General features: G+C 36.6%; 1 protein-coding gene across 6 annotated transcripts in view; it reads right to left on the bottom strand.

Annotated features, from left to right (window-relative positions):
• Positions 1-4,829: 4,829 nt before the first annotated feature.
• sdk2b (sidekick cell adhesion molecule 2b) overlaps positions 4,830-14,430 on the bottom strand; it is a 436,106-nt gene continuing 426,505 nt past the window's right edge. For 3 of the 6 annotated variants that reach the window (XM_052112355.1, XM_052112357.1, XM_052112356.1), the window contains 2 exons: positions 7,958-8,017; positions 4,830-6,883 (listed from right to left, as the gene is read on the bottom strand). In XM_052112355.1, the coding sequence (XP_051968315.1) occupies positions 6,485-6,883; positions 7,958-8,017 (459 nt within the window). In that variant the 3' untranslated portion in view covers positions 4,830-6,484. The remainder of the gene's footprint in view (positions 6,884-7,957; positions 8,018-14,430) is intronic. The other 3 variants (XM_052112358.1, XM_052112359.1, XM_052112360.1) reach the window with 1 other exon arrangement.

Raw genomic sequence — 14,430 nt, 5'->3', positions numbered from 1 at the left:
ATTTTATTTTTTTATTTGAACTTTTAAGTGTTAACAGAGAGAAAGAACAAACAACTCACAAATAGTTCGTTTGGCTTTGCTTACATTTCATTTAGGAAAAAAAAAATATTTCATCAGGCCATATTTTTTTCCCTCAAAAGACAAAATAATAATAATGGAAATAATAATAATTGCCCAAAGCCAAATAACTGCACATGTTCCTTCAAGTGGTTTAAGGAATTTTGTTTTGCTTCATATTTTCTAGTTCAGGATATACAGATTTGATACTAAACAGTTATTATAATACACTGTTTCCCAATACGCAGGCCATAAAATGGGCATATTCAAAAGTCTGCAGATATTATTGATGATGTGAACCACACACCACAGTATAACACAAAAAATATACACATTTTAAATGGACGAACATTATATGTAAATGTATTATTGTGTTAGTCTGCTATTTAAAAAAGGCTCGATTTCCATTTGACTAGGACTGTGGAAACAATAATCATGATGATTGGTGTTATAGCAATAAACACACTTAATAACACACATCCTTTTCATCTTGTTATTCTTAGAGAAAAATAATCCTAGTGGTCTTAATTGCACATTGGCCAAACATACAATGATTTTTATTTTATTTATACCTTTTGATACAAATAAACAAATATTACTCAAAATATTATCCTTTCACTTATTGGACATTTATTGATATATATATATATATATATATATTACAAAAAACTTCAGATAAATATGCCACTCTTCATTCCAGCCCAAGTAATAATGTTATCTATTCTGTTTATGTGTATATTTAGCTAAAAACCCATTCATTCCTATGGGAAGATCTACAGAGCATGTCAGAGCGAACAACCGTTACCAAGGGAGGCCAAGCTTAGTCCCTTCAAAGACTTTCCCATCCACTGTGAGTGCTTTGATAGGTTAAAAGGTGTGGGGCTCAAAAATGAGGGTCATTCTGAACTCACTTTTTAAGTAATTCGTATTGGAAATTCACATAGTATCACACAGTAAGGACACGGAAACACTTGAAAAGTGACGCACAGTTTAAAATACACTGTATGATATGGTCCTAACTTTAGAGAGCACATCAATATGAAGATAAAGCCACATCCCGGACATTTTAAGCCAATTTTGAAATCCTGGCCAGACGCTTCTTTCAGGTCCGAAAAGAGGGCATGTCCTGAGAAAAAATGACAGATGGTTACCCTATGTAACCATCTATCAGTACTGAAAGGATGTTAGTTGAACATTTCGCTCAACACAGGGGCAAAAAATAAAATAAAATCCTCTCATGCGGCACCCCAATGTCATTTTGTGCCCTAGTTATGTTACCTGTGCCATGGGCCGGTGTTCATAACACATATTTTGGTTTACTTCTAAAGATCTGAAAGGCAACGTGTACGAAGCCCCATTGTTGCACAAAACAGACAAACATAAACACATTTTGTGCAATATATCTGCACTTAAAATTTACCCCTAAACTTTCAATCTAACTCACTGTCAAATACAATGGCTTGCGGGCCAGAGATTTTACAGCATACAACAGGCTCTCAGAAATAGACACACGCCCTCCATATTTAGGTCATAAATGTCAGGATTCAACAAGAGCATATTAACTACATATAAGGACATCCGAAATAACATTCAAATTAACCTATAATGTACTATCAAGAGTACAGACATAACAATTGTGAATATGCCAATTTTGGCCTGCATTTTGCAAACATAAGCCGATCAAGGGACTCATATATAGTGATAAAGTTCTACTCTTTAATTGCCTTCAAAAGCATCCATCAACTGTTTGATCTCTGTATGGTGTATTACCCTATTGTGGAAACAAAATACAATTTAATAATTAACACAATTCTCAGATGTACCCACAGACAGGAGCTAAATGTGCAGATGGTTTGTGCATGGACTGCACTTGCAGAGCATTATTGCACCTTTAAATAAAATATTGTGAAGTCCAGATGGTTGTATAGTTAAAATTGGGTAGCTACTTACCATTAAATGTATAATCTCCAGATAATCATTTAGTCAACTCAAGAACCCTATCCTACAGAGAGAAATAAATACTTATTGACAATTAGTGTTCTTTGTTGATCTTTTTCAAAAAAGAACCCTGGCTTGATATATCCCCCATGGCCTGTTTACATTACAGGAAAAAAAAAAACCTAAATCGAAAAACAATAATCTAAAATCATCCAAATCTCCCTCCTACCATTGTTAGATTGATCTAGTCAGAGATAAGTCAAGATGATCTCTTAATGTCTGACTTAAGACTAACATCCAAAAGCATTGCTTCAAATACCTTCAAACTCCAGACATGCTGTGTTCACAATCCTTATATAACCTGAGATTATATGAGCATATTTTCCTTCTAGATCTGCTAGGCTAATGCACATTTATAATGTATCTGCCAAAAGCTATTTAGCTGACTTCAGGTAGCTCAGGAGCACCTGTGTTTGGTTTGATTTTTATTGTTGTTAAGAACACAAAGATATATTTTTGTGGTACATTCAGTCACTGATATTTATGTTCTTTGAACAGTTTTAGACACGGCTGTCTATTTGTGCAACCAATGGAAGATTAGGTGAGTAAAAATGCATATTGTTGTTTTTCAATTCCAATTGGTGATGCAAGTGTCACAGAAAGGTTTTGTGTTTATACTCCTTTAAAGGAATAGTTCACCCAAAAATGAAAGTTCTCATCATTTCCTCACCCTCATGTCATCCCAGATGTATATGACTTTCTTTCTTCTGAAGAAACATAAATGAAGATTTTTAGAAAAAATTTTCAGCTATTTTGGTCCACACAATGCAAGTAAATGGGTGCCAAAATTTTGAAGCTCAAAAAGTCACATACGTCAGCATAGAAGTAATCCATAAGACTCCAGTGGTTATATCAATGTCTTCAGAAGTGATATGATAGGTGGTGGTGAGAAACAGATCACTCTCACTTTCTACTTCTTGTGTTTTTGGTGATTCACATAGTTGTTCTAGCAAACAATGACTTAAATATTGATCTGTTTCTCACCCACACCTATCTCATCACTTCTGAAGGTATGGATTAAAATGCTGCTTTAATGTGCTTTTTGGAGTGTAAAATGTTTGGCACCCATTCAATTATATGGACCCACATAGCTCAAATAGTCTTCTAAAAATTAAATTTTTCTTTTTTGGGTGAACTATCCCTTTAAGGAGTTCCAGTAGCTCTGGTGTATTAAGACCAAGGTAATCAGCAAATTAGGTAGCAAATTAGGTTAAAATGGCACACAAAAACTTCCACACATATGAATTATGGGGATCTTTCTCCATTTACATGCATTCCTGTCCGTGACATCATCACCCTTTAAATACAGGGTTCTCTATCTCTCAACCCACCCTCCTCCTTCTACTCTTTGTCTGTCTGCAGACACAAAATAGAGATTTGACGAGAAATAAACTAGAAAAGATCGTTTTTTTCTTGTTAGCAGATGTTACTAATAAAAGATTGGTGTATTTTTGATCACCACAGAGAAAGAAAATAAGTGTGTGTAAAGATGGAGAAATAAAAAGTCTTTCTTTTTAATATAGTCAAAAAGCATGATGCAAATCGAACCAATGTTGATTGGCTTCATACTGTCTGAACTTGGTGGAGCTGTCCAACTGTAGTTTGTCAAGAGGGAACAGATGTTACCAGCAAAACAAGATTGTGCAGGTCTGTTGATACCAATTAGCCACAATCTTTAACCCAATGAGAGCAATGTTGTATGTTGTAATGAAATCAGAGACCCTCCCCTCAAAATGTCAAACAGAAGTGGTCACAGCAGACACATTTAAGCGACAAGGTCTAAACAGCGATGTGTCTTACCTGACCACATGTGATCGGATCACCTGAGAAGCATTTATCAGGTGTAAATGGGGTCAAAGATGGATTTTCACACATACCTTGACAGTTCAACACCTAAAACGAATGCTTAAATAAACACAAAAAGTATAAACACACATTCTATCTGTTTGATTCTGCCAATTAGGACATAGATCAACATCCTTGTTAATTTTGGAACAACGTTACTATCAATCAATCAGACTTTGGGGTTAGGGTTATCCCAGAATCCATAAAGTTGACCAGCAAGAGCAAACTGACCGTTGAAGAAGATAATACGTTAGTGCGTGCTGACAGTTATTTGTGGCATTGTGCTCTAGTAATGTATGGTTAGGGCTGAGGATAGTGTTAGGACTATGTTTGTTGACAGGAATGTTATTCCAGCCCTTAAAATTACATTTTTGCATGGCCCCCATTAGATCGAACAGTTTTTTCCTAAAATCGCCCTAAAATCGAGTTCACTAGGAAAGGCTACCCAAAGCTGAAATAGAAAACAAAATGTCCCATCATTTGTCGTGGCTGGTCAGGAAAAATCTCAAGATTACATGGAAGAGATACCTATACAATAGAGAAAGCTTTGACAAAGCATTTAATGAATATGAATGTATAAGATTTGTTTTGAGGGAGAGGAAAGAGCCATGTCAATTTGAAATCAAGCGGAAATGCAGCAAATTAAATTTTTAGAAATCACACCTGGACCTGCATTTCTAAAATTCTTATTAATCAATGGACTGAGTGAACTGGAGTAAACATTCATATTTTCATTCATATTTTAATGCACTGCATTATTCCCATTGGAAATTATGGATTCGCAGCATTCTCTGACACAGCAGATTTTTGTGTTCCTACTCTAGAACTACGCATCTAATTCTAAGGTCATGACCCTTCAAAGTTCCCTTTCAGATGACCAATGGCCAAATGGCCATTTGTCAATGTTCAAACCAAAAACATTTTCAGAAAACATCATTTATTTAGGAATATACTGTGTTCAGGCAGACTGAGCATGTGATTGACCTTGTTTATACATACAGTTAAATCACTTCACAGAAAAGAAAGAGCAAACAACATCATCAACCACAAAATTAAGCTGTGCGAGTGCCATTTAGTTCTGTGCTGGCTTCAATTCGGGTCCCTAAGTCCATTTTCTTTTATCTTCTGAAACTTTGAATAGCCGCATCAAAGCAAGTGGTGATGAATAATCCATATGGCCCAAAGTACACAAGTACAATACATTTGCTTGGTTGCACAATCTTTGAAATGTTATCAGCTATGACATTACATCTGGCCTGATAATCAGAGTGTCCATGTAGTACAGTTATTAGCGGCAACGATGACATCACTGGCAGTGTCTTTGAAAGATCTCAATGAAGAAGTGTGAGAATAGAAACATCTTGATAGGTGTTTGTAGTCCAGCAACACTTGAAATGCTGGCAATAGAATGAGCTCTGCTGTTTATTTACGTATGTACGTGGCAAGTGCGACCTGAAGCTCAGAATGACATCATAGAGTCAAATTAAAAGGAGCAACAAATGACCCCGCCCTCCACATACACACCCACCCACTCACCCATGCACGCACATAAACACACACCTGCTTCTGACATTAATAACTCTGAATGCTTAACCCAGAGCAATGTTCAAATACTGAATGAGACTTTTTAATATTTGGCCTCTATCAGTTTCACATGGGAAATATACTCGAGCTCCTATCATCAAATTTACGAACACGATGTACATTTTACCTCCAGAAAAACATTCAAAACACAGATTAGCATGAAGGACTTAATTTGGCCTTTGGCCTTTTCAGAGCACTGATGGAAATTGACCTATGACATCAATAAATGATGCTGGCCTTCCATCTCAAACATGTGCTAAGTGCAGGCAGGCCTATACCGGTTCGTAGTCTCTTAGTCGCAATAGATCAGAATGAACTGTGTAGCCTCTTGTAATCACCACAGTACTTTGTCAATAGTGTAAGAACAAAAATACCACAGTAAAACCCTCCATTTTTTTAAGTTTTGCTATTTTTTTTTTCTTGTTGTCCTAAACACCGTTAGCAGTCCATGTGCTGAAATGCATCCAACAATTTCTACCTTAGATAGGCCTTATTTTTTTTCCTGTAATTTCCATGTGTTGGTTGGTGCTTTTGTCCAGCATTTTTTAACTTACTTTGATGGTGTTTTACTTTGTACTATGAACAAAAACAATAAAATAATAAAAAAAAAATGCTAATAATAAAAGCAATTGCAAAAAAATATAAAATAAACCGATCAAGCCATGCAGTTTGTCCAGGCAACTCAATCAAACCCAAACAAAAAAGTTTACTTATGCTGTTGTTTGTCTTTTCAAGTGACTGTCTTTAATTTTAAGAAGCAAGACACACACAAGCAAAGAAACCAAAGAGCAAATAAACAATACTGTCATCTGTGTGCGATTCAAATAAAGCCCAAATGAAGAAAATTAAAATGTAATTGCTATGACAAATAAACTTCACGCAACAGATCAAGGGTTGACGTTTGCTGTTATTCTTCTACAGAGGTTTGACCAGGCTTTGGGAAAGTAGAATATATCCCTGCCTTCATATTTTAATCTTCTGTACCAATATTTTAATTCTATCAAACAAACGAGGAGAAGCCAGCAATTGGGGCTCTTGAGCCAGGGGCCAAACTGCTCGGGGGCCGATAAAGTGTGCCATGCTGGCTGGGTGGGTTTGAGCTCTGCTGGGAGGGAGTGGGAGTCCGGCTGCCCTTGGGTCTGAAGAGGGTGCCAGACTGGGGCTGGCTCTGGGGAGTGGGTGAACTGAGCTGTGGGGGGAACGGGGGTAGAGGTGGTGGAGGGGCACAGGGTTCAGGATCTCCAGACTCCGATTCAGTGTAGTTGTAGGCCTGTGCTCTAGAGATCCCCTTCTGCTGCCTGCGCCACGAGTTGTAGTAGGTGGGGTCACTGATGTAGTGGTTGACGAATGAATGGGTCTTCTGCAGGTTCGGATCCACCTCGTATTCGCTGTCGCTGCCCTGTAGATGAAGGTGAACAAAGACAGAAAAGAATAAGTGATGGCGATGAAATACTTTATTTAAATACTTATTTGATGGAGGGGAATTCAGATTTAAGAAGGTGTCCAGGTTCAATCTAAAGAACCAGGGGTTGAGCTACAAATGACCATTATCTGTGACTGGGTTGTATATTTTATGCCATATTTAATTTGTATCCATCATTAAAATATTTGTGAAGTAGCGCAGAAAATGTAAGGTTTGAAATGTTGCAATGCAAAGTATAGGTCAATGCCCCATCAATGCGCAAAAACTTGGCAAAACAAAGGTGACAACAGAAGTTAAGAAAGACTTAAAGAAATAAAATGGTGACTGACAAGCGTGAGAGGTGAAACAGATTGGTTTGGTCAAGAAAACATTTGATAAAAAAAACAAAGCCAATGGTTTAAATCATTGCATCTATAGCAAACTTCAAGTTACCATGTCATTGGTGAGTAAAATATTCCACTGTACTACACTTGGAATCTCTTATATCTCTTCCCGATTCCTCACTTAAGTCCAGTCTATTTTCGTGTGGGCGTTTATGCATTTTCTCCCATTATCTCTACTTCTAATCCCTATTAGCATCCTTCACTATGAGAATGTTTCTAAAGTCTGTTTTCAAATGCATTTTTCTGATGTGCATTTCTGATAAGAAAACTATAAGGGTATCTATTTGGTATCTGTCTGTTTCGAAATGTCATTTACCTTTCCGATAACGCAACTTCTGCAAAGAACATTCAATGACTGAACACACACAAGCAGCCATGCTTGTTGCTAATGTCAGTGGCATACATTTCCTAATATAGAGCCCAACCAGAGTTGTTCTAGAACCAAAAAAATCTACAAGACTTTATCTGTTGCTAAAGTATCCTTGATGATTTGGAATGACTACTGTACGTATAGGTGCCAATAACATGCAGCATTTTGGGAGTCATATTGTAGGGGTCACCAAATGGAGGGAGATGAACATGTATTTATAAAACTAATGGAGAGAATAGGGATAGCGAGCTCTAGAAAGCAACTTCCTGTCAATCATTGCACAATGCATGTCCTCACCCCTTGAGTTGGAAGAGTATGATGGAGGCCCCCAGTCTTAAAGGAGAAAACAAGCGCCTCCTAGAGGTAAAAAGAGACATGGGGTTTAAAGCATTACAGTAAGGGCCATGGTTCTGCCATAAATGGGCCATATAAGTCATATTTCCTGGAGTATAAAATGTTTTCTTTCTTAAAATTGGTTTAGTACCCTTACAAAAAAGTACTCTGGTTGTACCATGGCTCAGTGATGATAACAGATGGTAATACCATAGTACTTTGATACACAGTGGGGTCCAACAGTCTAAGACCACTAGTGTAAATGCTTCTATTTTGCATTTGTATAATTTAATACAAAATCTTTCATAACATATTAAAGTATCTGCGAAACAATTAGAGTAAAAATTCACATGAAAATGTACATTAATTTCAGAATTTCTTATAATATTCAAGTCCTCCTTTTGCAGTAATGACAACATGCACTCAAGCTGGCATGGACTCCAGAAGTTTGTGCCAAACATGGTGATCCATGTTATCCAGCATGATTTGAGAATGTTCCAAAGAGCATCCTTGTATGCTTCAGTGGAAGCAAGGAAATCTGATTGTGGCAGGGCGGAGGGTGGGGCCGGGTCGTGATCATACACACCCGGTCCCTTAACAGACAAACACACACATGACGGACATGTCCATAAAACTAAAACTATCTCTCTCTCTCCCGCACAATCCTCCGCAGTCGGCCTTTATCCCTCTCGGAGGCTTGATTAGCCTGATAAGGGACCGGGTGTGTATGATCACGACCCGGCCCCACCCTCTGCCCTGCCACACTGACCTTTTGTACAAAAATGTTAGTTAGGTAACTAATCACAAAAGGTCAAACATAAAAAAAAAATGCAATGGTATTATCAGCATGGTAATGAACAAAACATTTTTAACATGGTACCTATACTTATAAATGGTAATCCCATGATACTTTCTTGTAAGGGTAATGGGGCTATGAGCATTTCTTCTCAACGTGGTCTTTGACACTTTAATGCATTTCTTGGAACAACCCTGCATGATTGCCTACTACAATCTTTGCTATGAGAGCACTCTGCACAAGAACAATGGACAACTGTGAAGCTCCATCTTAAACCTGCTCTCCATCAATACCTTCCCACTCATCATTTTGACATTTCTGGCTTACACTTGTAGGACTGGCTGACAGAGTTGACCACAGATGTGTACCAAGTGCCAAGTGCCAACTGGAGAGCAGAAACAAGGGAGAAAGATCCATCATCACTCAGGCTTGTCTTGGTCACTATACTTTTAGGCATACAGTTCTAGTCAATCCTCACCACCACTCTCCACATTCCCTGCTTCTTTAATCTCACAGCAATTCAGAATCTGTGAATTTTTCTACTGCTGAATTTAGGATCTGATATTCTACTCTGTCTAGCTTAACTGTTGCTCCATTGTTTTGGCATACTGTATTCTTCAACCTTGTTACTGTAATAAAAAATATTTTCATCATGTTATTCACCATGTCTATATGAACATCACCATTTTGATTCTCTTAAGTGTTCTCTATAGTCTGCCCTAAAGGACTAAGTGCCAACTGAAGAGAGGAGGAAAAAAGAAAATAAAGAAAATAAGAGAGACAGAACCATTATTGTCTAGGCTTTTGGGTTTGGATATCCTTTTAAGCATACTAGTCTGTTTATTCATCCTATCTAGGAGCACACCATCATTTTGGCTCTTTTACTGTGTTGTAATGTGGGCGGCTGTGGCTCAGGTGGTAGAGCGGATCGGCTACCAATCACAGGGTTGGTGGTTCGATTCTTGGCCCACACGACTCCACATGCCGAAGTGTCCTTGGGCAAGACACTGAACCCCAAGTTGCCATTGGTGTGTGAATGTGAGTGTGGATGGGTGATTGGGACACAGTGTAAAGTGCTTTGGTAACCTCTAAGGTTAAAAATAGCGCTATATAAGCATAGACCATTTAATGTACTGTGTGTATTATGAAATGGAAGAAAAAATATGTATTAATTTTTTTGCTTGCAGTTCTTCAACCCTGTTTTTTACATAAAAACTGTAAGCTGTATTTACTCAAAACCCTGTAAAGCCTCATATATGTAAGAATTGTCAGAATTTTTTTTTTTTTTTTTTTTTAATGCATCATATTTGATACATTAGGCTGGTCAATACCCTCCTAAGGCCCAGCAATTAATTTTAGTACAATTAATTTAGATAACATCATAATAGCTTGTAATGTAAAATAATGAGATCCTTATTATGACAGAAATATTAGTTCAAACTTTTTAAAATGTATATGTCAGAATTTTCAAAGATTTTTAATTGATTTCATTTTTTTTATAGTGGGCATGAATGGAATGGAATGGTGATGAGAGATATACCTCAAAAGCCTGTTGTATCATGTTTGATGCATGTAATTCAACATGATTATTCAATAAAATAATATACAACATTTTAACCAAGCATAAGTTGCTTATATTCAGAGAATACTATTTTAGAATATCAGTAACAATATAATCATTACTGTCACTTTTACTTTATTAAAATAAGCTGTAATTTATCCAAACATAAGAGTCATTTTTTGTGGAATAGATCAAAACAAACATTGAAACCACTTTTTGTTTCTACAAATAACCAGTAGATGGTGAAACTTACATACCATACAATCTTTGGCTTGAACAGAGAGTAAGACAGTAGCTGTCAAACATTGTGTATCATATTTGACACGGTGTTATAGGGTTAAGTTTATTCAACCTGTCCATAAGCACTACTGTCATTTTGTGTCTTTACTATGTTAGCTGTAACACTAAAAAATGGATGAAAAACAACACAATTTGTTTCATAATTCTTCAACCCTGTTTTTGACATGAAAACTCTTTTATCTCAAGTTTATTTACCCTGTCCAAAAGTGTCATTTTTTGCCTTTTCACTGTAACACTACATTTGAGGTAAAGCAACAGAATTTCTTCAAATATTACAACTATATTAAATATATTTTTGGTGGGAAATCATTGTGCGCATTACTTATAAATTCAAGGTTAATTTCCATTGCATGTTAGAGCAAGATGATTGACAATACACACAACTCCCAGTCCACAGTAATTGGAACATACTCACATATGTGTCCCACATGCCTCCACTCAAACTCCACAGTGGAAAGCAATTTCCCCCCAAACCAGACCCACAAACCAGAGCTGTAGCATTCATGCCAAAGACCTGCTGAATCTCTTTCTTTCCTTTGTGCCATTCTTTACACATGTCAAAGACATTTAAGAAAGTGTATGTGAGGTATAAAACACAGAAATGTGTGATATCCTTAAACAAAATAAAAAATAATAATAAATAATAATAAATGTTGGTATGGGAAAGTTCATGAAAAGTCCCCTTGAAATAAACATTCACAACATTCAGGGAAGAACACATGATTGAAATATTGTTATCATATAAATAATACAAAAATAATAATAATTTAGTTTTCCTAAAATTTAGATTTATAATTGCAAAGATTAATGAAGGTCACTACTCCTGTTCTGAGACGCGGCCTAGTGAATAGTGCATGTATTCCAACAAATGTATGGGCGATCAGTGTTCAAACCCAGTTTGGATAATTTCTCAATATAGTTTCCTTTCACGGCTCAACTGCCCTATCAATACAAGTGACAAAAAGCCAACAAACAAACCAAAAAATAAATAACTAAATAAATACATCTTGTAACATTATTTTGAGCATGATTTTACCCTCTTGAATGAGAGCAGCGCTTGGTTTTTAATGAGATGCATTCCAGTCATGCCAACAAATTCAACAACTCAACGAGATGCGAACAAACCACCCTCTAATTCAGCTTTGAAAGCATTTTTCTGTTCAGCGTGACCTCACAGTGAAGTGAAGCCCAGAAAATGAAGCTACACGCTGACACGGTGTGTGTGTGTGTGTGTGGGTTTGTGTGTGGTCATCAAAACATGTCAGTTGACACAGAGTGATGTGACCTACTCCTGCCCTCCCACTCTAATACAAGCGGGATATGACAGCTGTTCTCTCCTCTAAAAATGTTTGTGTCCATTCATCCACTCCTGTTATTCTCTCTCGTAAACCAAGCTGTTTGATTTTGATCTATATCAATACAAATTTGAACTTTAATATGATATAGTGTGTTATTTACACTACCGGTCAAAAGTTTGAACACATTTGACTGAATTTTAGTTACTCATGATTCTAAAAACATCTAACTTAAAGGCTTAGGGGGCCTATGCTTAGCTTGAAATTTGTTGCAGACTTAAATTGTGCGTACTTAAGAATTTCTTAAAACTAAAAACACATTAATTTAATGTAATATATGCAACACATAATTTAAATGAATTAAAACCAACTGAATACTGTTCACAAGACTCTACACTGTCATTTAAGGATTAAACTTCTGGCGCACCGGGTCATACATCTACTACAGCACCAACAAAAGTACTTCTGGTAAGAAACCTCTTTAAAAATGTTTTATTGAAAACTTTTTAGTTGTTTCGTTTGATAAGCTGCTTTAAATAAATCAATTTATTTTCACACGTCCGCATGCTGATAAAGATTTAGTCCACATATGTGGAAATTAGGACTGCATTCCCTAAAAAAAAAAATAACAAAAATAAAAAATATTTTCAACATTAACACATCTGTGGGTCATTTCACTTCATTTGAATATAAATATTGTTATATTTTATTTTGTTGTCACTGTACAATACGGTTCTATTCATTAACATTATTAAATGCATTACTGTATATTCACTACACACTTTCACATTGAGAATAAATGTTTTCATGCAAAAGCTGAAAAATGTTGCTTTCAGAGGCTTTAAATGGAGTTAGGATGAAAATAAGTTGCATTTCGAACTTTTCTGAGACCAGTGTGGACAGAGAGCACACTGGAGGTTAAGTCATTCACTAAATAGGGAGCAAGGGAGCAAGGGTGCATTGTATATAACATAACATAACATTCTCATTGGTCGTCTTAGGAATCAGGTTGGTATTCAGGGCTTAGCCCTGAAATGGTTCTCTTCCTATTTGAAGGATAGGACTTTTTCAGTCAGTTTAGGGGATTATTTTTCTTCTGTTGCCCCTCTTGTGTGTGGGGTTCCACAGGGCTCTATACTGGGACCAATTTTATTTTCCCTTTATATGCTCCCTCTAGGCTCGATTTTTGAGAAATTTGGGATTCAGTATCACCTGTATGCGGATGATTCTCAAATTTACTTACCACTGAAACATGGCCATAGATGTGCCATTCAGTCTCTTCGTGCATGTTTGGCCGAAGTTAAGTGTTGGCTTGCGAATAACTTTCTCCAATTAAATGAGGATAAGACCGAGATGATTTTATTTGGAAATAAGGGCTGTGTGGATGATGACTGCCTGGGGTTGTTTCCTGGGAAAAAATTGTCTAGCGTGAGGAACCTTGGTGTCATTTTTGACTCTGATCTTAAATTTGACCGGCAAATCAATGCTGTCGTTAAGAATAGTTTTTTCCATCTTAGATCAGTTTCTAAATTGAAATCTATCCTTTCTTTTGACGATATGGAGAAGGTTGTTCATGCCTTTGTGTCATCCCATTTGGATTATTGTAATGTATTGTATCTGGGTGTGAGTCAGGCTTCTCTCTTCCGCTTGCAGCTCGTTCAGAATTCAGCTGCCAGACTTTTAACGGGCACTAAGAAGAGAGAGCACATTACTCGGTTTTAATTAAATTACATTGGTTACCCATACGATACAGAATCCAATACAAAGCTTTGTTGTATGTTTTTAAGTCTCTGCATGGCCTAGCACCTGAGTATGTTAGTGATTTAATCAGCCGTTGTCAATCAAGTAGATCTCTGCGCTCTAACGATCAATTGCTTCTCATGGTTCCGCTGATCATGTTTAAGATGTAAAGGTGATCGGGCATTCTCTGTTGCAGCTCCTAGGCTCTGGAATGACCTTCCTCTGTCTGTAAAAACTTGTCCTTCATTGGGTGCTTTTCAGAGTGCGCTTAAAACTTACTTGTTCACTTTAGCTTTTGACAATGCTTTGTAAGTTTTTATGTAATATGTTTGCATTGTTTTTATGTCTTTGTTTTTACTTTTATACCTTCTGTACAGCACTTTGGTTCCACTTGTGGTTTTGAAAGTGCTCTATAAATAAAGTTGAGTTGAGTTGAGTTGAGTATAGCTTTCCTTTGCAGCTAAGCGCATTCACTCCTAAAATCAGGCAAAAAAAAGTTCAATTTCAGGCAGGTGATGTTTGGATAACTCAACATGTTCGGCAGACATGGGGCAATGATAATCCATACATAGAGTCAGAATGTTATAATGCAACATTTTATTTTTAACATGGTTGGCAGTGATTTGATGATGTTGGCCATTACTTTTAATCAGAATGATTAATACAGCTTTATAGAAAATGAGCTTTAATGTCTACAATGTCTCAAAAACATGAATAACCAACGCTCCAGGAAACATAATATACA

The sequence above is a fragment of the Xyrauchen texanus genome, chromosome 40, assembly GCF_025860055.1.
Source record: "Xyrauchen texanus isolate HMW12.3.18 chromosome 40, RBS_HiC_50CHRs, whole genome shotgun sequence".
In the NCBI taxonomy this organism is placed as follows: Eukaryota; Metazoa; Chordata; class Actinopteri; order Cypriniformes; family Catostomidae; genus Xyrauchen; species Xyrauchen texanus.
The sequence above is the reverse complement of the archived record's forward strand: the minus strand, read 5'-3'. Positions and strand labels throughout refer to the sequence as shown.